This window comes from Pongo abelii, chromosome X (assembly GCF_028885655.2).
Source record: "Pongo abelii isolate AG06213 chromosome X, NHGRI_mPonAbe1-v2.0_pri, whole genome shotgun sequence".
NCBI lineage: Eukaryota > Metazoa > Chordata > Mammalia > Primates > Hominidae > Pongo > Pongo abelii.
This window is the reverse complement of record NC_072008.2, coordinates 109,728,005-109,752,557: the sequence shown is the minus strand read 5'-3', so window position 1 is coordinate 109,752,557 and position 24,553 is coordinate 109,728,005. Positions and strand designations below refer to the sequence as shown.

General features: G+C 42.5%; 1 protein-coding gene across 1 annotated transcript; it reads left to right on the top strand.

Moving 5' to 3' along the window:
- Window positions 1-12: 12 nt before the first annotated feature.
- Window positions 13-22,822, top strand: LOC100452742 (histone H2B type F-M). The gene is made up of 5 exons (XM_002834692.3): window positions 13-153; window positions 5,891-5,986; window positions 20,283-20,770; window positions 21,194-21,252; window positions 21,456-22,822. Exons 1-4 carry the CDS (start codon window positions 13-15, stop codon window positions 21,228-21,230), a joined length of 762 nt encoding a protein of 253 aa, XP_002834738.3. The 3' UTR covers window positions 21,231-21,252; window positions 21,456-22,822.
- The last annotated feature ends 1,731 nt before the right edge of the window (window positions 22,823-24,553 follow it).

Genomic DNA, 24,553 nt, shown 5'->3' with positions numbered 1-24,553 from the left:
ACGTCTGATTGGATGAAGTGTCACGCAGGGAGCCTCTCAGCAAACCTACCTGCGTTGAAGGTGACTGGATGGTCCCGTTGCGTGGCATCTCGTCAACCAATCACAGTGGGCGTCTGTGGGCCTAAGCGCCCCTTGTGGCCTAGCTCGGAGAAAGTTACACAGATAGATGCCTCACGGGGCAAAAGCGCATCCGCCCTTCTCAGCTGATCCATGCCACACTGTGAGCACTTTGAAGGGTGTCACTGAAAACCCCCAAAGTTTAGCAATTTCAGCTCATGATCCCTGAAGAGAGACAGACCTCCTGAGCCCTAGTCCATTATGCCAGGAGAATGACTGTGGCCACGTGTGGAACAATTCTCACCCATCTCAGAAGCTACTGTTATCCTGGGCTAAGCCACCCTGGCTTGAGCAGGAACTCCCTGACATGGCCGCCGAGGGCGCCTGGGCATCAAAGGACCTAGTGGTCTGGCTCCGGGCTTCAGTTCTGATCAACATCTTCCGTGAATCAGGAGAACGAGAAATGGCCATACCCCAGCCTCCAAGCAGACAATAGAAACAGAAAGGCGCTTTTATTAAAAACATATGACAACACTCAACATTGACCAGGTTTAAAAAAATGATTAAAAAAAAGGAAAACAAAACAACCACCACAAATCACAACTCAAAAGCTGGAAATGGCTAATAAGTTTAAGAGATATTGGGTTAAAAAATGTCAACTTAAATCTCCTAGGAAGCCCCTGAGGGAGAGAAAGGGATTCCAAAAACGGAAATTATGTTCAAGTTAGAAAGAGAGCTTTCAAGAGTCTCTGATAATATACGCAAAGGCATTCCTTAAATGCATTTAAGTAACATTAAGTTGCAGGAATTGAACAAGAAAGATTCTTAAGAAATGCTGAAGAAATAAAGGTCATCGATGAACTGTCATTTCAAAGGTCAGGCTTTCAAGTGTATTTCCTGTCATGTCTTTAGCAAACAACTTATTCTACTCCTAATAAATCGGTTCATGATTAAGAAGGACAAAAAGGCTCATTTTTGTTGTTAGATAAGATCGTATATGGTAAGCTCCGTGACGGAACTCTAGTACACCGTTTCTGAACAGTCCCCTTTACAAATGATGATTTTATAAATCTACTTAAACGTTTAGCAAGCCAATCCTTCTCGTAGTTTGGTACAAGGCACAAGAGACCTGTCCACGACAGTCTCTGTATTCATATCAGTAAGTCAGCATGATGTTTTTCTTAAAAAAAAAAAAAAAAAAAAAAAGCAAACAAAAACCAGGGAAAGAGCCACATCGTTTTTCTTCACAATCTGCAAGGTTAAACCTCCCAGGGAGGCTCTCACTGGTTCATTTCCGGGTCACCTCCCCACACTTTCAGCCATGGCTTGTGGTGCCTCAAGGGCTGGAAAGCCTTTATTGCCTGAGCCAGTGGTGGCTATGGCATGAGCTGCTCTCATAGGATGTTCCCATCATCTACGTGATGCAAAATTGTAATATATAATCCTTATTTTGTTTCTCTAATTCTTTTTTTGTTTTTTATTTTTGAGACAACAATCTGTCGCCCAGGCTGGAGTGTATTGGTGCGATCTCAGCTCACTGCCACCTCCACCTGCCGGGTTCAAGGGGTTCTCCTGCCTCGGGCTCCCCAGTAGCTAAGACTACAGGGATGCGCCACCACACCCGGCTAATTTTTGTACTTTCAGTGGAGACGGGGTTTTATCATGTTGGCCACACTGGCCCTGAACTCCTGGCCTAAAGTGATCCATCCACCTCAGCCTCCCTAAGTGCTGGGATTACAGGCATCAGCCACTGCGCCCTGCCTGTTTCCTTAATTTTTAATACAGTCATAATCTTTATTGCATCAGGGTGTTTTCCATTTTATTTTGAGTTCGGGGGTACATGTACAGAATGTACAGGTATTTTAGAGAGGTAAATGTGTGTCATGGGGCTTTGCTGTGCCGATTATTTCATCACCCAGGCGTTAAGCCTAGTAACCATTAGGTATTTTTCCTGATCCTCTCCCTCCTCCCACTCTCCACCCTCCGATAGGCCCCAGTGTGTGTTGTTCCTCTCTATCTGTCCATGTGTTCTCATCATTTAGCTCCCACTTATAAGTGAGAACATGCACTATTTGGTTTGCTGCTTGTATTAGTCTGTTCTCACGCTGCTATGAAGGAATAGCCGAGACTGGGTTATTTATAAAGGAGGGAGATTTAATTGACTCACAGTTCCACAGGGCTGGCGAGGCCTCGCAAAACTTACAATTATGGTGGAAGGAAATGCAAGCACGTCCTTCTTCACGTGGTGGCAGGAAGGAGAAGAAGTGCAGAGCGAAGGGGTAAGCCCCTTCTAAAACCAGCAGATCCTGTGAGAACTCACTCACTATCATGAGAACAGCATGGCGGACAGCACCCCCACGATTCAGTCACCTCCATGTGGTCCCACCCTTGACACAGGGAGAGTATGGGAATTACAATTCAAGGTGAGATTTGGGTGGGGGACACAGAGCCAAACCATATCACTGTTCTTACAGTAGTTTGCTAAGGATAATGGCCTCCAGCTCCATCCAAGTCCCTGCAAAGGACATGATGTCGTTCTATTTTATAGAGGCATAGTATTCCACGGTGTATATGTACCACAGTTTCCTTATCCAGCCTATCACTGATGGGCATTTGGGTTGATTTCATGTCCTTGCTATCGTGAACAGTGCTGCAATGAACATACGCATGCACACGTCTGTATAATAGAACGATTTCTATTTCTTTGCGTATATGCCCAGTAATGGCATTGCTGGGTCGAATGGTATTTCAGACTTCAGGTCTTTCGGGTATTGCCACACTGTCTTCCACAATGGTTGAACTAATTTACACTCCCCCAAAGACAGCGTGTAAGCATCCCTTTCTCTCCGCAAACTTGCCAGCATGTGTTATTTTTGGACTTCATCATAGTAGCCACTCTGACTGATGTGAGACGGTATCTCATTGTGGTTTTGATTTGCATTTCTCTAATATCAGTGATGTTGACTTTTTGTTATTTGCTTGTTGGCCCTATGTAGGTCTTCCTTTGAGAAGTGTCTGTTCATGTCCTTTGCCCATTTTTTAATGGGGTTGTTGGTTTATTTCTTGTAAATGTGGTTAAGTTCCTTACAGATGCTGGATATTAGACCTTTGTCAGATGCATCGTTTGCAAAAATGTTCTCCCATTCGGTAGGTTGTGTGTTGACTGTGTTGAGAGTTTCTTTTGCTGTGCAGAAGCTCTTTAATTTAGTTAGATACCATTTGTCAATTTTTGCTTTTGTTGGAATTTCTTTCGGCATCTTAGTCATGAAATCTTTGCCTGGTACTGGTGTTCATGTCCCGAATGGTGTAGCCTAAGTTGTCTTCTAGGGATTTTATAGTTTTGGATTTTACTTTCAGGTTTTTAATTCATCTCATGTTAATTTTTGTATATGGTGTAAGGAAGGGGGTCCAGGTTCAATCTTCAGCATATGGCTAGCCAGCACCTCCAGCACTATTTATTCCATAGGGAATCCTCTCCACATTGCTTGCTTTTTTTCAGGTTTGTCAAAGATCATATAGTTGTAGGCGTGCAGTCTTAATTTCTGGGTTTGTCTTAAAATAATAATAATAACAACAACAATAATAATAATTTCTGCATTCTCTATTCTGTTCCATTGGTCTGTGTGTCTGTTCTTGTACCTGTACTGTAGCCCTGGAGTATAGTTTGAAGTCGGGTAGCATGATGCCTCCAGCTTTCTTCCTTATGCTTAAGATTGCCTTGGTCTATTCGGGCTCTTTTGTTGGTTTCATGTGAATTTTAGGATATTATTTCCAGTTCTGGGGAGAATGTCAACGGTAGTTTACTGGGAATAACATTGAATCTGTAAAGTGCTTTGGGAAGTATGGTCATTTTAATGATACTGATTCTTGCTATGCATAAGTATGGAACGTTTTTTCCATTTGTTTGTGTCACCTCTGATTTCTTTGAGTAGTGGTTTGTAGTTCTCCTTGTAGAGATCTTTCACTTTCTTGGCTAGCTGTCTTCCTAGGCATTTTATTCTTTTTGTGGCAAGTGTGAATGGGAGTTCATTCGTGATTTGGCTCTCGGGTTCATTGTTGTGGATGTACAAGAGTGCTTGTGATTTTTGCACGATGATTTTGTATCCTGAGGATTTGCTGAAGTTGTTTATTAGCTGGAGAAGCTTTGGGGCTGAGACGATGGGGCTTTCTAGATATAGGATCATGTCGTCTGAAAACAGGGACATGATTTTGACTTCCTCTCTTCCTATTTGAATGCTCTTTATTCCTTTCTCTTGCCTGGTTGCCCAGGCTGGAACTTCCAAGACTATGTTGAATCGCAGTGGTGAGAGGGCATCCTTGTCTTGGGCCAGTTTCCAAGGGGAGTGCTTCCAGCTCTTGCCCATTCAGTCTGGTGTTGGCTGTGGGTCTGTCATAGATGCCTCTTATTATTTTGAGGTGCGTTCCTTCAGTACATAGTTTACTGAGAGTTTTTAACATGACGGGGTGTTGAATTTTATCAAAAGCCTTTTCTGCAGCTATTGAGATAAACATGTGGTTTTTCTCTTTCGTGCTGTTTATGTGGTGAATCACAACTGTTGCTTTGCATATGTTGAACCGACCTTGCATCACGGGGGTCCTGGGGGTGAAGCCCACGTGATCGTGGCGGATATGCTTTTTGGTGTGCTGCTGGATTCGGTTTGCAAGTAGTTTGTTGAGGATGTTTGCATCGATGTTCATCAAGGATATCAGCCTGAAGGGTTTTCTTTTTCTGTTGTCGTATTTCTCCTGCGTCAGTTTTATACAATCATCATTTTACTCCTCTTGTTAATTTATTCTATTACCCTTCCTTCTTGGCACCTCCAGTCATCTTCTTGTGATCACTTTACATCTCTTTAAATGACATTCTTCAGAAATTTCTTTAACAAAGTTTTTGTTGGTATCGGCACTAAGAGTTTTCCATTTCTCTCAAATATCATCATTTCTGACTTTGGTCCTGGAAGAAATGGACTCTGAAATAAAGTTTAGTGTGTGGGAAACTTATTCAGGGTCAATAGCTGAGGAAGGGTCTGGAGGCAGGCAGGAGTGGGCATAGGGAGAAGTTCATCTCGAGTGCAAGGCCAGTGGAATCCTATTCTGATCCCAGGGTGAGATCTGAAGATAAAGGGGCCCATCAGGGTATTCGCCATTGTGCCAAAATACCAGACCGTTCGACTTCTCCTGGATCAGGCAGTGTGTATGGGCAAGGCAGCTAAGAGTAGCTATGGTAATACTGGAAAGGACTAATGGCTCAGGACTGGCACCTGCTTGCATTCCCAACACCCGAAACAGCAAATCCGTCCTTAAAGGGGACGCTGGCTCGTCCACGCCTACCACAGCCTCATTCTCAAATAATACTTTAGCTGGCAATGACATTCTGTGTTAACACACATCTCCTCTGATTTTGGCTTTTATTTATTGATATAAGGAGGTTGGCTGTCAAACTGTTTGTTATTCCTTTATAGGCCTTGTAGTTGTCTTTTTTTCTTTTCTCAGCTATTGTGATTTCTGTTTTTACTTTTCTTAAGCTTTAGAAGGATGGGTACAGGTGTGCTCCCTGAAGGTAGGATGTCATGTCTTCCTTCAATTCTGTAAAATTACCAGCTATTTTCCCTTTGATTAGAATTCTTCCCAACTTGCCCAGTATTACTTATAAGGTATACTTTGTGCTTTTTAGTCAAACCCTTAAGGTTTATCAGTTCTCCTCACTCCTTTCTCACATGTTATGTCCCTATGAAATTTTCACAATTACTTTACATCTATCTTCTCATTCTCCAATTCTCGGTCCAACTGTGCCTAATCTGCTATTTAAAATTTCTTTAATTTTGTGTTATAGCCGTTCAACTTTCATACTTTGGCAAAGCTCCATGACATAGGCCTGGGCAATGACTTTTTGGATATGACCCTGAAAGCCCAGCAACAGAAGCAAAAAGTAGACAAATGTGATGGTGTCAAATTAAAGACGTTTTTACAGAAAAAGAATAAATAATAGAGTGAGGAGACAACCTGTTACCCAATGTAATGCCTACACGACCTAGATAAATTTCTACCCTGCCTTAACTCTGCTTGTCTTTAGGAAACAGGATGCCTGACATCAGAATTTCCCCATCGTGACCAAGCTGGCTGAGACTGATGGGATGCAATGCGGCAGCTCAATTGATCTTAGAGAAACCTGGAACTTCATTATAATCTAATTCCTATACGAACTGACACACCCACCAGCGCCATGACTGTGGACAATCACCGTGACAACGACTGAAAGAAACCACGAATGGGCAATAAAGTAGGTGGCATTCTGTTTTCGAGAATTTCTGCACTTATTCAGACAAAAGACATGAGTATTCCTCCCCTTGCTTTCAATGCCCAATCCCTTCGTTAAAGATCCCCTATATCTGTGACGTTCCGCCTCTCCCAAGGTGAGAAGTTGATTTCTGAGCCAATCTCCTGCTTGTAAAGTCCATGGCCAGGGAATAAAGCCTGCACTGCCTGACACTCACTTGCAATTTCTCATATTGGCTTCACAACACCGACCAGGGAAAGAAAGATACCACCTCTCGGGGGACCCTTTTTTTCGGTAACAAGCCCACAGAACTCGAGAAAATACTGCCAAATGTACAACTAATAAGAGGTTAATATCCAAAATATAGAAGGAATATGAACAATGCAATAGCAAGAAAACAAATAATTCAATTTTAAAATCGGCAAAGGACCTCAATAGACATTTCTGAAAAGAAGCAGCACAAACGGCCAGTGGTACATTAAAAATGCTCAGCATCATTAGTCACGAGGGCAATGTAATTTTTTTTTTTTTTTTTTTTTTTTTGTGAGGCCGAGTCTCTCTCTGTTTCCCAGGCTAGAGTGCAGTGGCACGATCTCAGCTCACTGCAACCTCTGCCTCCTGGCTTCAAGCAATTCTCCTGCCTCGGCCTCCTAAGTAGCTGGGATTACAGGTGCCCGCCACCATGTCTGTCCAATTTTTGTATTTTCAGTTGAGACAGGGTTTCACCATCTTGGCCAGGCTGCTCTTGAACTTCTGACCTCATGATCCACCCGAATCGGCCCCCCAAAGTGCTGGGATTACAGGTGTGAGCTGCTGTGCCTGGCCTGGCAATGTAAATTTAATCCACAGTGAGATGTCACCTCACACACCTGTTTGAATAGCTTTTACCAGAAAAGATGAAAGTCGTAACAGTGTTGTCGAGAATGCAGAGAAAAGGGCACTCTTGTACACGCTTGGTGGAAATGTGAAGTAACAGAGCCATTACGGAAAACAGTGTGGAAATTCCTCAAAAAACGGAATTATACAAATGCCATATGGTCCGGAAATCCCACATACCCGCTCTGGGTCTATAGTCAAAGGGAGTGAAATCAGTACCATGAAGAGACGTCCGCACTCCCATGTTCACGGCAGCATTATACACCACAGTGAAGATGTGGAATCTAACTAAGAGTTCATCATTGGGTACATGGGTAATGGAAACATGGTATGTAGATACAACAGAATACTCCTCAACCTTGACAAAAGCAACATACGTCATTTGGCACACTGCAGATAAAGCCGGGGGACGTTATGCTAAGTTATGAAATAAGCCAGGCACAGAAAGAAAAATACCAAATGTCTTACTTATAGGTAGAATCTTAAAAAGCTGAACTCATAGAAGTAGAGAGTAGAATGACAGCTCCCCAGGGTCTGGGACGTGGGTGGGGAGGGGTGGGAGGAAGAAAATGGGGAGTTGCCGGTCAAAGGTGGCCACGTTCTAGATACACAGGATGAGTACCTTTTGAGATCTATTGCACAGCAGGATGGCTACAGTCAGTAGTAATGGATTGTGTAAATCAGGACAACCAAGAAAGTAAATTTCATATCTCTCAGCATAAAAGTGATAGGTAAATGAGGGGATGGACATCAGCTTGGTGTAGTCTTACCACATTGAATACATATTTCAAAATATCACATTTTACCCCATAAATGCATACAGTTAAGATTTGTGCATTAAAAATAACATTAATAGAAATATAAAAAGACTGAGCATATCAAGTGTTTGCAGAAATGTGGAACAACTGGAATTCTCATGCATTGATAGTGCTCATGGAGAATGGTACAGCCCTTCAGAAACTATATATCAGCTCCTTGGAAATTAAATGGGCACTTACCGTGTGACCTGGCAATCCTATTCCTGCATATTGACTCAAGAGTAATGACAGTGTATAAAAAGAAAACAAGACATTTGCAAATTAAAACAATTCATTGAGTGTAATAGCAAGAGGCAACCCTTTCTGTCAGACATCCCACTCTGTTGAAGTTTGGTTAGGCGAAACACTTGTTTATGCAATTTCATCTGAATTCACGCTCAAATGGAGACTGAGTAAGGTGAAGCAAATCAATGATGCATTTCCTTACAGTTTGAGGTATTTTCTGTGAGGTACATTAACCTAAAGAAGCATTACTTCGACCAACTTCTGACAGGCTGACAAACTCAAAGGATAATACCATGTCGGGTGGACCAGGCACCGGAGTGACGTTTGGGAGATCAACCTGGGTGCTGGTGTCAGATCTAACACAGTAGCTGTGGAACTCTGGGTAAGGAAGGCCCTTGATGTATTTGTGAAAGGATACCGAGTTCCTGGAAGTGATAGAATTCACTCTGCCAGTCCGAGGATTATAGCAAGCACAGTAATTATGTACCTTATTCCTCCTTAACACAAAATTCCCTCTGGTGCATGACAAAGTACCTCAACAAGCATCCGGTCCACCAGATAGTCCTTGCCTAACATCAATCCCCCAAGCACATGTTGTTCACAAGTGCCTCTGTGTAGATCTTGGGAGCAGAGTTAGTTAAATGATGGACATATTTCAGGATTTCAGAAGAATCATGGAAGCAGCAGCAAGCCCATGAGGTGCAGGACCGGCCTGTCACACACATCAGATAGATGCTGCATGGCAGGGACTGGATTGATGACGCGAGTGAAGAGGAGTCAAGGTGCTTTTGTGCTCCACTAATGCCCTGTTCAGGTGCCGGCCCATTTGGCCTGTGACCCCAGGTGTTTGACCACAGTCCTTCATAATAAGGTGAAAGAATATATGCCACTTTTTCAAGCTTTGTACTCCCGACCACGCATTTGTTCCCCGCTTACCCAGGAGTGAGGGCCACAATCAAAGAGGAGAAAGGCTGTGATGGGTCAAGAATGAGGACCAACCCCATTGTACCGGCCACTACACTGGGGTGGGATTCTTATCCCGCCAAATAAATGTGGTGGTTTTTTTGTTGTTGTTATTGTTGTTTTTTTTTTTTTTTCTGTCAGGCCCATGTGCTTGGAGGTGAAAAAGACATTTTATTACCTGAACATTCAAGTAGCTTGGGGACAAAATTGCGGATGGGAAAAGAGAGAATCATTTTTATCTCTCGATTTCCATTTGATTCCCTTTGTCCTCTTATTGATGGAGTAGGCAGGAGACATTTCCACTCATACCTATTAATTCATATCTTTCAACCACCAAGACTGTGACCAAACGATCAGAAAAAGAAACTTGTCCGAAAATTAATTCAAGATGGATTAAAGACTTAAATGTTAGACCTAAAACCATAAAAACCCTAGAAGTAAACCTAGGCAATACCATTGAGCACATAGGCATGGGCAAAGACTTCATGACTAAAACACCAAAAGCAATGGCAACAAAAGCCAAAATTGACAAATGGGATCTAATTAAACTAAAGAGCTTCTGCGCAGCAAAAGAAAATACCATCAGAGCCAACAGGCAGCCTACAGAATGGGAGAAAATTTTTGCAATCTACCCATCTGACAAAGGGCTAATATCCAGAATCTACAAAGAACTTAAACACATTTACAAGAAAGAAATCAAACAACCCCATCAAAAAGTGGGCAAAGTATGTGAACAGACACTTCTGAAAAGAAGACATTTATGCAGCCAACAGACACATGAAAAAATGCTCATCATCACTGGCCATCAGAGAAATGCAAATCAAAACCACAATGAGATACCATCTCACACCAGTTAGAATGGAGATCATTAAAAAGTCAGGAAACAACAGGTGCTGGAGAGGATGTGGAGAAATACGAACACTTTTACACTGTTGGTGGGACTGTAAACTAGTTCAACCATTGTAGAAGATAGTGTGGCGATTCCTCAAGGATCTAGAACTAGAAATACCATTTGACCCAGCGATTCCATTACTGGGTATATACCCAAAGGATAATAAATCATGCTACTATAAAGACACATGCACACGTATGTTTATTGCGGCACTATTCACAATAGCAAAGACTTGGAACCAACCCAAATGTCCGTCAATGACAAACTGGATTAAGAAAACGTGGCACATATACACCATGGAATACTATGCAGCCATTAAAAAGGATGAGTTTATGTCCTTTGTAGGGACATGGATTAAGCTGGAAACCATCATTCTGAGCAAACTGTCGCAAGGACAGAAAACCGAACACGGCATGTTCTCACTAATAGGTGGGAATTGAACAATGAGAACACTTGGACACAGGGTGGGGAACATCACACACCGGGGCCTGGCATGGGGTGGGGGAATGGGGGAGGGATAGCATTAGGAGAAATACCTAATGTAAATGACGGGTTAATGAGTACAGCACACCAACATGGCACGTGTGTACATATGTAACAAACCTGCACGTTGTGCACATGTACCCTAGAACTTAAAGTACAATAAAAAAAAAAAGAAAGAAAGAAAGAAAGAAAGAAAAAGAAGCTCACGACAAGAATGCAAACACAAATTTCCTCCTACGTCTTCAAGGACGAACACCCAGAAAGACAGTTTTTTTGGCTGGGTCCCTTAGCACCTGGGGAACCAATGGCTGTGGCTCAGTGGCTGCGTCCCTCCAGTGATACAGTGTAGAGTGGGATTTCAGCTCCTCTCATTGGACGCTCCCATCTTCTCAGTGATGCACAGTTGAAGGTCATGAAGTTTTATTTTTATTTTTTCACAAAAGATTATAACTTGGAAAACAGTTGACCCAGATGAATCCAAATGAGTTGGAATAGTATCTTTAGCTGGGACATTTGAAAGGGGCATATTTTATTTAAAAAAATTTTTGATCTCGGTATTTCTATAATATGTTTGACTCCTCAGTCATGTATTTCAATGGGAATTCCTTGGTACGGGTCATGTTGACAAAACTTAATGAGGGTATCCTTGATCTGCTACTACTATTTTTCTTGGTATGATGCTTATCATTTGTTATTTACATGATGCACGCCAATTCCTTTAGCTCCTTCTTTCAGTAAAACACACCATTAGATCACCGATGCTCACTTATTGCCCTTTACCCGCTTTCAGCCACAGAGATGAATAATTAGATGTATTCATTTTACATTCCAGTCTTCAACATCAAGACCCATTTCTCCTCTCCCTTGCCTATAATTTGTCTATGTCAGTCACCCTTACACTCCCAGTCAGCATTACACAGCCGGATTATGGTGCATTTTTAACATTATTTCAGTAACGCTCCTGTATACTTTCTGAATTTACAAATGCAACACACAACAAGAAAGTCCTAATCATTCAATGTATACAAAAATGACTATTCACGAGACTAAGTGCTTAAGAACAGTATGCAAGAATTAACATTCTTTGGTGGAACAGTTTTATGTCCTATGGAAAACTTCTGGCAAGTTCATGCAGCACCAATGAGCCTGATAGAAATAAAGTGACTGAAGAGGAATACAGTGTTTTTCAAACAACTCCGCAGTTATTTTTTATCCCCGCAAAGGCAAACAGCTCTGAAAAGAGGCTTCAGCTTCCATAATTTTGTTAGGGATGTGTAAGACAGTCTCAAAGCACCACACAGGGACATTTATTGCAGTTAATTTTGTGATAGATTTTTTTCAGTCACTTTTGGAAGCAAACTTTTTTATTCTTTTTGAAATACTTTTACGAGATTTTGTTAAAATTCAAAAATAAGTACTAATCCTGATAAGGTGGGTCAATGGCCCAAAATCCTTAGTTTGTCTACTTGAAGGAGAGCTGTGGAGGTATTTTGGCCCAGCACAGTTAGTCAGCATTGGGCCTAAAATGAAAAACAGATTTCTCCATGACCTCCTTGATCAGCCATCAGCCCCCTCTTTCCACTTGCACTATTCAGGGAAGCTCTCTGTAGCATCTTGCGTTGCCCAAGATTGCGTTCTTTCTCTTGAGCACTTGCGTTTCTGCCACAGGTGAAATCCTCTGTGGTTGGTCTCTCCTGCGAGGGTTTTATCAAGTTATCATGGGCTGCAGAAGGATTTTGTTTTTGTAGATTATCCAGGGTTCGTTTTATCATTTGCTTGAATTGACATCCTAATCAGGTGTCGGCATCCTACTCCAAAGGGGAATTTACGACATATTTTGAAAGTACTAATAACAGCAATACAGTAGAAAAATACGGGGCTTTAAAGCAACTCCACATACATTTCCAAGGATTGAAATCCCAGAATATGTTCTCTCTCCACAGAAGTGAGTGCTAGATATAAATAATCTTTTTAAAAAGTAACTGGAAAGTCACAACTGTTTTGAACCTCAGCAATATAGATATAGAAAAACAAACACACACCCATTGGGCCAAGAAGTCAACACGATGTAAGTTATATTGTATTAACATTCACATTAATATTAACATTGACATCCCAGGAGGAGAAAGGAGGGATCATCTTAGTCCTGTTAGTGCCTCATCTTTTTCTTAGTTATTGCAAGGAGCAAGGGACATGCCCCACTACCAGCTACAGATTTATATCTCCAAATCACCACATTTGAAAGCAAGTGAGCAAAAATTCCCAGAGCAAGCAAAAATCATTCTCTGCCCCTCTTCCATGTAATAGGGCAACACCAAGGAACGCACATAGTGTTTCAGTCCCAGTCATCTTCCACACTTGTGCCAATGGCTGTGGCTCATGGGCTGCAGGTTCCTCTGTGGTGAAATGAGTGGAGACTGGGGCTTGGCATTCTCTTTGGACACTCCCATCATCCAGTGATGCACAATTGCAACTGATAAAAGTTTGTGTTTTTAAAAAACAGGAGTTTATGGACAAGAAAGGAATAGAATTGGATAAATCTGAAGCAATCAGAACAGTAATTTCAGTGCTCAAGGACCTGGAATAGTGAGATGCTTCCTGAAAATTCTACTTGGCTATGTCTATTTCCTGTACTCTGTGTCCTAATTTGTGTATTGAAAAGAATTCTGTATATGAGATGTGTTCGAAAAACAGGATTAAATAGGTAAGATGTTTATATCAAGAATTTCATTTTATATGTTGCCAAATCAAACATAACAGACACGTGGACTATTCCACCAAATTCTCTAGGGAGAATAAGAGTGAAAATATTAAGGGACTTTGCTACAAAATTAATGTTGATCTGACTAATCCTTATAAAGGGAGACCTGTGAATCGAACTGACAGATATGACCATGTAACGAGGTGACTACCCGCAAAATTATCAAATGAAATCAATTATTTCCCGTGGAACAAACTGCACCACAGATACAGATTGAAGCAGAGTTGACAATGTTTAGTTCTTGGGGAAAGAATGTGTGAAAAATCGGTGGGATGCCACAGGTCACGTGCCCCTTAAATCGCAAGGATGCCACCCTTGCGCACGTGATGCATAATTATAATAGGTAGTTCTTTCTTGTTTCATTGATTGTTCAATGTCTTCATAGTCTTCGCCGCATCCGTTTCATAAGTCATTGTTTTTCATTCACCCTTATTTGTCAGTGTATTGCATTACTATTCCCTGTTGGCACCGCCAATCGTGCTCTTTTGGTCAGTTTACATCTCTCTAAATGACATTCTTCAGAAATTTCTTTAACAAGGTTTCTGTTGGTGTCAACACTAAGAGTTTTCAATTTCTCTCCCGTATCATTGTTTCTGGGTTAGGTTCTGCAGGAAGCTGACACCGTGATGGAGTTTAGTGTGCAGGACACTTATCCTGGATCAGCAGCTGAGGAAGGGACAGGAAGGAGGCAGGAGTGGGCAGAGGAAGAAGTTCATGCTTACTTCAGGCCAAACAAAAGCCTCTTGTGATACCTACAGAAGCTCTGAAGGTAAAATGGCCCATCAGAGTTATTCAGCTTTGGGAATAGTTAGCTAGATCTTTATACCCCTTCCTGGATTTGTCCTTGCGTGTGGTCCACCTCGGGAAGGGCATGAGCTAGAGCAAGGCAGCTCAGGTAGTGTCCTCAGGGACAAGTGGCTGTTGACTGGCATCTGCCTGCACTCCCAGCCTCACAAACATCAAATCCATCCTTGACAGGGATTCTGGGTGGTTCTCCTGCATGTCTATCACGGCCTCCTTATTATTTCATGATACTTTAGCTAGGAATGCAACTCTAGGTTGACAGTATTTTCTCTCAGACTTTGCTTTTGGCTTCCATTCATTGATAGACAGAGGTCTGCTGACAAACTCTTCATTATTCCCCGGAAGGCAATGCGTTTTTTCTCAGCTATTATGATCTCTATGTTTTCACTTTTCTGTAGCTTTAGTACGATGTGTACAAGTGTGTTTCCTGAATTGGCAAATCATGTGTTTCCTTTATTCTGGAAAATTACCAGCCATTTCTCTCTGAATATTATTTTCGCAAAATTCACTCTTATTTCCATTTCTGTAATGCCCATATGATGTTCATCCTACCTTCTTTGACCACACCTTTAGTCTCCTTGCCTCTCTTTAATCTTTTCTTCCTTCGTTCTCTATATGCGGTATCGTGTATAATTATTTTTATCTACCTTGTGATTCACTAAATCTCTATTCCGTTATCTCTAAACTGGTGTTTAAAATGCTTTCATCTTTTCTTCCAGGGGTTACTACTTTGGTTTCTTTTCTTTTCTTTTTATTTCACTTTAAGATCTGGGATACACATGCTGTACATGCAGGTTTGTTACATAGGTACACATGTGCCATGGTGATTTGCTGCACCTCTCAACCCGTCATCTAGGTTTTAAGCTCCGCATGCGTTAGGTATTTGTCCTGATGCTCTCCCTCCCCTTGTCCCCCAGCCCTGACAGGCCCCAGTGTGTGATGTTACCCTCCCTGTGTCCATGTGTTCTCATTGTTCAACTCCCACTGATGAGTGAGAACGTACAGTGTTTGGTTTTCTCTTCCTGTGTTAGTTTGTGGAGAATGATGGCTTCCAGCTTCATCCATGTCCCTGCCTAGGACACGAACTCATTCTTTTTTTTATGGCTGCATAGTATTCCATGGTGTATATGTGCCACCTTTTCTTTGTCCAGTCTATCATTGATGGGCATTTGGGTTGGTTCCAAGTCTGTGCTATTGTACATAATGCTGCAATAAACATACGTGTGCTTGTGTCTTTATAATAGAATAATTTATATGCCTTTGTGTGTATACCCAGTAATGGGATTGCTGGGCCAAATGGTATTTCCGGTTCTAGATCCATGAGGACTCCCCACACTGTCTTCCACAATGGTTGCACTAATTTACACTCCCACCAAGAGTGTAAAAGCGTTCCTATTTCTCCACAGCCTCGCCAGCATATGTAGTTTCTTGACTTTTTACTGATCGCCATTCTCAGTGGCACGAGATGGTATCTCATTGTGGTTTTGATTTGCATTTCTCTAATGACCAGTGATGATGAGCTTTTTTTCATATGTTTGTTGGCCGCATGAATGTCTTCTTCTGAGAAGTATCTGCTCATATCCTTTGCCCACATTTGATGGGGTTGTTGGTTTTTTCTTGTAAATTTCTTTAAGTTTCTTTTAGATTCTGGATATCAGACCTTTGTCAGATGGACAGATTGCAAAAATTTTCTCCCATTCCATATGTTGCCTGTTCACTCTGATGATATTTTCTTTTTCTGAGCAGAAGCTTAAATGTGTAGAAATTTGTTTGATTCTTCCCTTGGTAATATTCTACCTGTTTGATCTTGGGCAAGTGACACTCTTATGTGGTTCAGTTTCTTTATCCATAAACATGGAGATAATAACACTACTTCACAGAGATCTTGTGAAAGGTAGTTGAAGTGTTCCCTGTAAAGCACTTAGAAAAATGCCTGGCACAGTCGCCATTCAGTCAGTGGTGCCTCTTTTTGTTACTATAGCAAAGCCTGGTTTAATTGACACCAACCCATCTGAGTGTCAGCTATATAGGTGGTAATGAAAGGGAGTGCAATTAACTGGCAAGGTCGGAAGTAGGGTAAGTTCATTCACTCTTCTGGTTAGCACGTGCCACCTGGACTCTGCCAATGTTCAAGGGATTGTTATTTTCCGTGATAATAATTTTAATTAAGCCCTCAGCTTTGCCATTGAACTGAATATGTTGTTGTCCCCAGTCATATCAAATGATGAAGAAACATCTCTTAAGATCCAGGAAAAACTACTGACTTAACAGTGTAGTCACTAATCAAATGCGAAGGTATTGATTAATGGAATCATGAAAATGTCTCATATATAACTGGATATTTTACATGTGGGAGCAACACTCAGATCTCTGCAGCAATGCTTTGGTGCAGAAAGCTTGTATTAGGGGATTTCCAGACAAATAAAACCAATAGGATATTTATCCATCTATCTGTCCAGAGAGATTTATTTTAAGAAACTGATTCATGTGATTATGGAGGCTGGCAAGTCCTAAATCTGCAGGGTGGGCTGGCAGCCTAGAGTCCCAGGTACAAGCTGACCTGACAGTTTAAAGACCATGAGGCTGAAGACCCATGGGAGAGCCGATGTTGCAGTTCAAGTGTGAAGGCTGTCTGTTGCAGAATTTACTCTTGCTTGGGGGAAGTCAGTCTTTTTGTTCTATTCAGGCCAATATGGAGGGCGGTCTGTTGTACTCAGATCCGTTGATTTCAATGTTAATCTTACCGAAAAGGACATTCACACAAACATTGAGAATAAAATTTGACCACATATCTAGGTACTGTAACCCAACCAAGTCGAGTTACCTAGATCTCTATCTTTGCTTATTTGGGAAAAAAATCTCCCCCTGGTTGGAATGACAAGACAAGACAAGACAAGACAAGACATGAAATTGGCCATCACAGAGCTAAATGTCGATCATCGGGTGATGACTGTATAACCCTAACCTGAAAATTTTCCCCACTCCCTGCTTCCCACCCTTTCTCTCACCAAACTGCAACAGACTAAACATATGCTCCCCAACTTACAATGGAGTTAAGTCCAGTTACACCTATCATAAAGGTAAATAATTTTAAGTTGAACCATGCTAAGTTGGAGTCCATCTGCATTGGACACAATTCTGCAACATGGAATGGCTATGCGTATGTTTCAGACAGCTATTGAAACACACAATTGAGCTCAGGCATGGTTGAATTTGCTAACTGCTGCTTGAAGAAACTCCCGTGGCTGCACGAGAAAATCAGGTTCCTTGTATACCTTTGCAGGAAGGCTAACTTGATGCTTTTGCTTTTACACCTCTGAATTTATCATGTCGCCTTCAGGGAAAGATCAAACTACGTAAAGACTTGTTGTAAAGGGGAGGCTCACCTCAGACTGTCTACCTAGGTATTCATGCATTGAAGGTGCCATCACTGCAGTGTGAGAGAGGATGGCAGGAGACAATGTTCAAGTGCTTGGGTTCTGGACTCAGACTGACGTGGATTTGAATTTCTGCTCTTCCATTTATCAGCTGTGTGATCATCGGACACGTTTCTTAGTTACTGTGTTTCTTGTCTGCCAAAAAGTTGAGGCTAAAATATCTACACCATAAAGAGTTATTGGGAGGAGTCAATGTGATATGCAGATCATGGAGGAAACAAAATCTGACATTCTCATGGGTTTAACACGGGGACTCAGACAGCTTTGTAGAGAAATAATTCCTTTTAAGTGCAGAACAGGAAAGGGGACTGTACCCAAGAGGTCCCGATGGGTCGTGTGGACTAGCCACAGAATTCAGCAATGGTCTCATAGGTTGTCATGGGCCAGTCTCTTATCTAACATAGGTTCATTTATTTATCTGTTCATTCAACAAAGATCTGAGAGCTACTACACTCACAACTTCCTGCATGATCTAGTTACATTGGGAAGTACAGATTTGTAAATTTGGACATGTTTCAGAGTGAAAGGGGATGCTGTTAAGAATTACTAAGGGACAACGGGCGAAATCAGGACACATGCTCACTATACTAGGGAAAATGTCTGGCATAAGGAAAAAGAGGAAATAGCCACCCTTTACACCTTCTTCTGTGCCTCCACTCACTTCCACACTCCTTCCCCCTTATTCCAGAGTGACAGTCTAATGAAAGACGAAGACTATTATATTGCATCAAGAATCAGGGCCAATCATATTTTGGAGAAAGCTTTGTACTGAAGTAAGTGTTTTTATTGTCTCAAATTACTATAGTGGGTTAATTTTGTCAGACACATGTGCCTGAAAGTGAAAAAGCCCCACAACAATCAAATTGAAAAAAAAAAAAAAAAAAAAGGAGAGTCGTCCTAGTTTTCTTAATTGGTCACTATCATTTTATTAAACTTGTGGACAAATGTAAACCTAAAACAGCCAGTCTTTCAGGATGGATCCCAGTGACTGAGCCTAAATCTAAACTAGAGCCAAGCTACCACGTGCAGACTAGAGCTCACACACGTACTAGGAATTCCCCCAAAACCCATACCTCTATCTAACTCTGCAACTTTCTGAGGTCACCTGAACTAACCAGCCAGAGCTCACCTGCCCCTGCCAATCAGGGCTCAGTCGTGTTGACCAATCAGAGACCAACTGAGTCAACCAATCAGAACTAATTTTGAATCCTTTATTTGCGTGAATGGACTGTACTGGGAACCTTAACGGGAATTTTCTCTATAAAAGCCATATCCTCTTTTAGTTCTCTGGAACTGCGCCTTTGTTTTACACTGAAGTCTGCCCCTCCCTGGTGTGCAAGCTGTTCACAGGAATAGTCTCTTTCCTCCAAATTCCTTTTCAGAGAACTTTCCTTCATAATATGATGCCAGAGGTAGGAGACATGCTTACTCACAGGTTTGGATTCAAATCCTTAATTCACCACAATTACAATAAAACGAAAAATCAAACAAAGAAATAAAAAGTAGACCAAAACCTCAAACTAATTTTCTCCTGAATTTACAAGGCTGAACAGCTAGGAGGGCATTTATTGGTTCAGGACTGGTCACCTGCTCGCATTCTGAGCCAATGGCTCAGGCCCAGGGCTGAAGACACTTCATTAGTTGAGCCAGTGGAGAGTGGGGTTTGGGTGCTCTCATTGGATACTTCCATCGTAAGTGATGCATACTTACAGGACATTAAGCTTCGCATTAAAAAAGATTGTAGACTGGGAAATAATAGAATTAGACAAATGTGAATGAGTTAGAGTCCTTACTTTATTTTCTCGGAAGCTTGAAAAGGGTGCTGTTTGTTGAATTTTTGATTTAGCTATTTCTGCACTGTGGATTTTTGTTAGGTATTTAAATGAATTGTATACTAGAGGTAACATTGAAAAAAGATTGTATGAGGTCTGCTTGTTCCATTAGTAATGTTTGCCCCGTTTGATGCTTCTGAGTTGTTATGTATAGCCGTAAACTGTTTCCCTTTGTGTGTGTGTGTGTGTGTGTGTGTGTGTGTGTGTGTGTGTAATGTGATTTAATTTATAATATTTCAGGTATGAATTTTGTAACCACGTTTATAAATGTTCTCAGATTTTTGTAGTGTGCATCCTTCAATGGACATCAACATCATGTTTTATTTTCTTGAAATAAGTTTTCTCTGCCAGGCACAATAGCTCATGCCTGTAATCCCAGCAGCTTGGGAGGCCAAGGCAGGAGAATCACTGGAGTCCAGGAGTTGGAGACCAGCCTGAGGAAACATAATGAAACCATGTTTCACACACACACACACACACACACACACACACACACACACACACTCACACACACACACACACAAAATACAAAACTTAGCCAGGTGTGGTGGCACGCGCCTGTGGTCCCAGCTACTTGGGAGGCTGAAGAGGGAGCATCACTTGAAACCAGGAGGCAGAGGTTGCAGTGAGCTGAGACTGCACCATTGCACTGCAGCCTGTGGGACAGAGCAAGACTCTGTGTACCTTTGTCTGAGGTAGGCAACCGGGCCACTTAGGCGGGCAGACGCCCTCTGTGATTGGCTGACATGATGCCAAGCAACAGGATCATCCAATCACCTTCAATGGAGGGAAGATTGCTGACAGGCTCCCTTGGTGACACTTCATCCAATCAGATGTCGAGTTGGACTGTGACATAGGGCCATGCGACCATACCAAAGTGCCCCCGCCTTCCCTGGTCCCCAACAGTCACTCTCTGTTCTTGCCATCTAATGGCCGCTGCCTCCACCATGGCTGAGGCTTCCTCTGAGACAACCTCAGGGGAAAACCAGAGCATCCAGGAGCCCAAAGAGGCCAACTCCACGACGGTGCAGAAGCAGAAGAGGCGAGGACCCCGAGGCTCCCGCAGGCGCCACGCCAACTGCCGCGGGGACAGCTTCGCCCCCTATTTCCCCCGGGTGCTGAAGCAGGTTCACCAGGGCCTCAGCCTTTCCCAGGAGGCCGTGAGTGTCATGGATTCTATGGTCCATGACATATTGGACCGCATCGCCACCGAGGCTGGTCAGCTGGCCCGTTACACCAAGCGCGTGACCATCACCTCCCGGGACATCCAGATGGCCGTGCGCCTGCTGCTGCCGGGGAAGATGGGCAAGCTCGCCGAGGCCCAGGGCACAAATGCCGCCCTCAGGTACACCAAAAGCAAGTGAGCTGTCTCAGGAGCGCCTGAGCACCTGGGAAACCCAAAGGCTCTATTCAGAACCACCGCACGTGGCCCTATAGGCCAGTGGCCCGCCAAGGGGGGGACCCCACCGGAGGTTGGGGTGGGTGGCACCGTTCCAGCTTGGGGGGCGTGTGCCGTGTGGCCTCCTGCGGTTTTTCAAGCATTTTTCCCGCAGTGCAAAACACTGTCAACTCCAATATATCTGGAGTGCAATATGCTCCAAGGAAAAGTAGGGGGTGTTTCCGTGATCGTGTTTCATTTCCTCAGTTTCCTAAATGGCCGTTTTTATTAGTTATCTTTCTAGGTTATCTTTATGATGATGTTATCAATGTACTGATGTTTACCTTTTTCACTCTCATTCTCCTACGACTGGATGGTGGAATTTTCCAGAACTTCATTATGTGCGATATGGCAACAGAGAAAGTGAATATGCTGATACAAGAAGCAAGGTAACCCTCCTAAATGTGTTCAGCATCTCTCTCCTCATGAATCCATGTAAATAAGCAAACGAGGCCCAGTTACAGTATATATATACAGCTAAATAAAATTTTCAAGAATCCATTCGTTTTCCAGCTTCCCCGACTCTGAGATCACTATTGCAATTCATTCTCTTTTTGTACTGACAATAATTTTTTCATCTCTTTTTGAACAGAAACCTTTCTTACTTCCAGGTGTGTGTCAGTAGGGTTACGGAGTGTCCACGGAAACAGCTCATGCCCTAGTGTACAGTGGTACAGCCAATGGGTGACCTGAAGTCTATGAGCAACACTCATTGTCCCAATGTGGGGGGAGTGACCCAAGCTGAACCCACAGCAGCCTTCCTGTTATATTCAACCTGGTGTTTAAAGGAACGGCAGTGTGATTTTTTACCTGATATTTTTGTTTGCATTGTTTGTAATCATGATCTTTTAGGGATATGAATCCAAAGCTAAGATCAGAATATGTACCTTGTCCCTAACATCAAGTTATACAGAGCACTGGCAGCCATTAGTAGAAGTCAGTTAACGCTTATTTCCTCAAAAGATTAGCATATTGATATTCATGTTAACATTAATATAGGCTACCTTTCATTGTGCTCTCTTCTGGGTCCCAAGTCTTGGCATTTTAAGCATTTTTTTCTATAAGTGTATTGCTGAATTTCAGAGCAGGTGCCCACTTTCCCATTGCTTTCCTTTTCAATTGATTTCCAGTTCCTGAGGACGTGATCAAGAGAACATACTCTGGGACTGCAACCCACAGGAATTTATTATGTTGTGCCTTGAAGCTCAATATGTGGCCATTTTTGTTAAATGTTTCCCATGAATGTTGAAACATCTCATAAACAACCCTTCCCCTTCATATGTAGAAACCGGTAAAGGATGGCACTCTCAGTCAAACCATGAAACAAAAGCTGGATAAATGACAAAAATCAAAATTTTCTTGAGCCCGCCAGAAGTGGGAAAGAACCACCCCAGAGGGCCCAACACATAGCCACATAGATTATTCCACCATTTAAAGAGGACCCCTTGGTCAAGAGGGAAACGGGGTCAGGGCAAGATACTAGCCAGAGCTTCCCTGAGTAGTGCAGATGGGAAGAGGGGAAGGTCACCTCCAGAGCTCCACTTGGGATCCATAGAGAAAGGATGTAGAACCAAGAAGTCCACTCATTGGGATTTGTTACTTTCTGTTTTTCCAGATTATTAGAAAAATATTATGAAAATAGTTGAGAGAAATGTTATGAAAATAGTTGAAGTTGTGCTTATTGCACGAGGAGACCAAGAAAAACCCCACAAAATCAGCTGCAAGTAAATCCTTCTGGATGGTGCCACCAAATGTTCCTACAAGTCCAGAACAACACTTGCCAAACCAAAGGCCCTTGGCAGAACCCTGCCTCTTTCCAGAGACAGAGCTGTGTACCTGGTCTGAAACACCACATCTCACTCAGTGACTTATTTCTTGTTATGCTAATTGTTTTGCTGTAAAGTGCCCATGTTACTGTGAATTAAGACATACGAATAAATTTCTGAAGTTACCCTTGCATATGTGTGTTATTAGACAAGTCCTTTTGAGAAACCAAATCCATTGAGATATTTTACCCTGGAATATGTGTTTTCCCTTTGTAAATTCAGAAATCAAAGAGGGCCATTAGTAAAACAAAGTTAACGATGAAATCTGATTTGGTTGTGGGGAGTGAAGAGTGAGGGGGCAAGGGGACTGATGCCGGTGAATTATAGGAAGAAAGGGGAAAGGGGTGGACTGACGTGAAGATCGGAAGAGGAAGCTCACACATTTGATATGGTATTTCTTTGGGTGATTGAGCAGAAGCGGAACCTATTAGGCAATCATGATGTCATGCTGTGACTTAAAGAAACACAAACTACGGGAAAGACCTTTACTGCTTAAACAACAAATAAGAAGTACCAATGTAGGGAAAACAGCATGAATGGGATAAAGGGAGTCCAGTCAAACATTTGATCAGCCTTCCCTGTAACCTGGAGTTCATTTGAAAATATAAGCAAGGACACAAACACCCCACAGAGAAAACTACATCAAAAAGTCTAAGGAACAATACCTATTCTAGGTTCCTTCGTAATGAAATCTCACTTGTTTAGATTTATCTGATTCTGCTCCTCTTCAGGCTAGAATCTTTTGTTTAAGAAAATCTTCACAACTGGCCTCAGTGCATCATGGGGATGATGGAATGCTGTCCAATGGAGCAGCACAAGCTCCACCCAGATCCGTGGCAGCCAGTGAGGCAACTGCAGCCAAGGGGCCACAGCCCAACGTGTGATCAGGTTTCCAGGTCTGAAATAGGAAGAGTTAGTTGCCCAGGGATGTTCAATGGGAGTTGAAGGGGAAACCTGTGATTACATGGGTGTGCTTCTTTGGCTCTTCGATGGGTTGTATGCTTTCAATGCTGTTGATGGAGGTGTATTCTATTAGTTTTCTAGGGCCACTGAAAAATATTCCAGAGACTGGCTGACTTAAACACTATGTATTTTTTATGTCACAGTTCTGGATAACAATTGTCACCATTTTGTAAGGAGACCAATCCTGTTGGATAGGGTCAACGCTCATAACTTCACTTTAACCTACGACCTGACTAAAGACTCTCTCCAAATAAGGTCACATTCTAAAACACTGGGGGCCAGGACTTCTACCTCTGAATTGTAGGGAGACACAACTCCATCCGTACTAGTACACCTTCTGCATCGACTGCGCGGCACAAATTAACATCCTCACATAGAAAATACATTCATTTCATCACAACATCCCCAAAGACTTAACTCACTCCAACGTCAATTCTCTAATATCTCACCTGATAATCTTCTATATCTGGAATGGGTGAGTCTCCAGGTATGACTCATACTGAGGTGGGAATTCTCTCCACTACTGCACCTGTGAAGCTAGACAAGTTATCTGCTTCTGAAAGACAGTTGTGGGACTGATACCAGATAGGGCTTATCACACCAAAAGCAGGAAATCCGAAAAACTACTGAAGTACGTGGGCCCTAAGCACTTTTGAAACCTAATGGGGGCAAATTCCATTACATTCTAAGGATGGAAAAGATTCTGCTTGGGCTCACTGCTCTGTCCTTCAGGCCCAATGGGGTAACAGCTTCACACCCTAAGCCCTGGGCAGAGGAGTGGAGGCTGTCCCCCCAGCCTGGGCTGCTGCAGCCCATCCCTCTGAAACTGAGGAGGTGGGACAAATGCCTGGAACTCAGGAGGTGACCTCCATTTCTAGGACCAAGAGAGAGATGGCCCCGT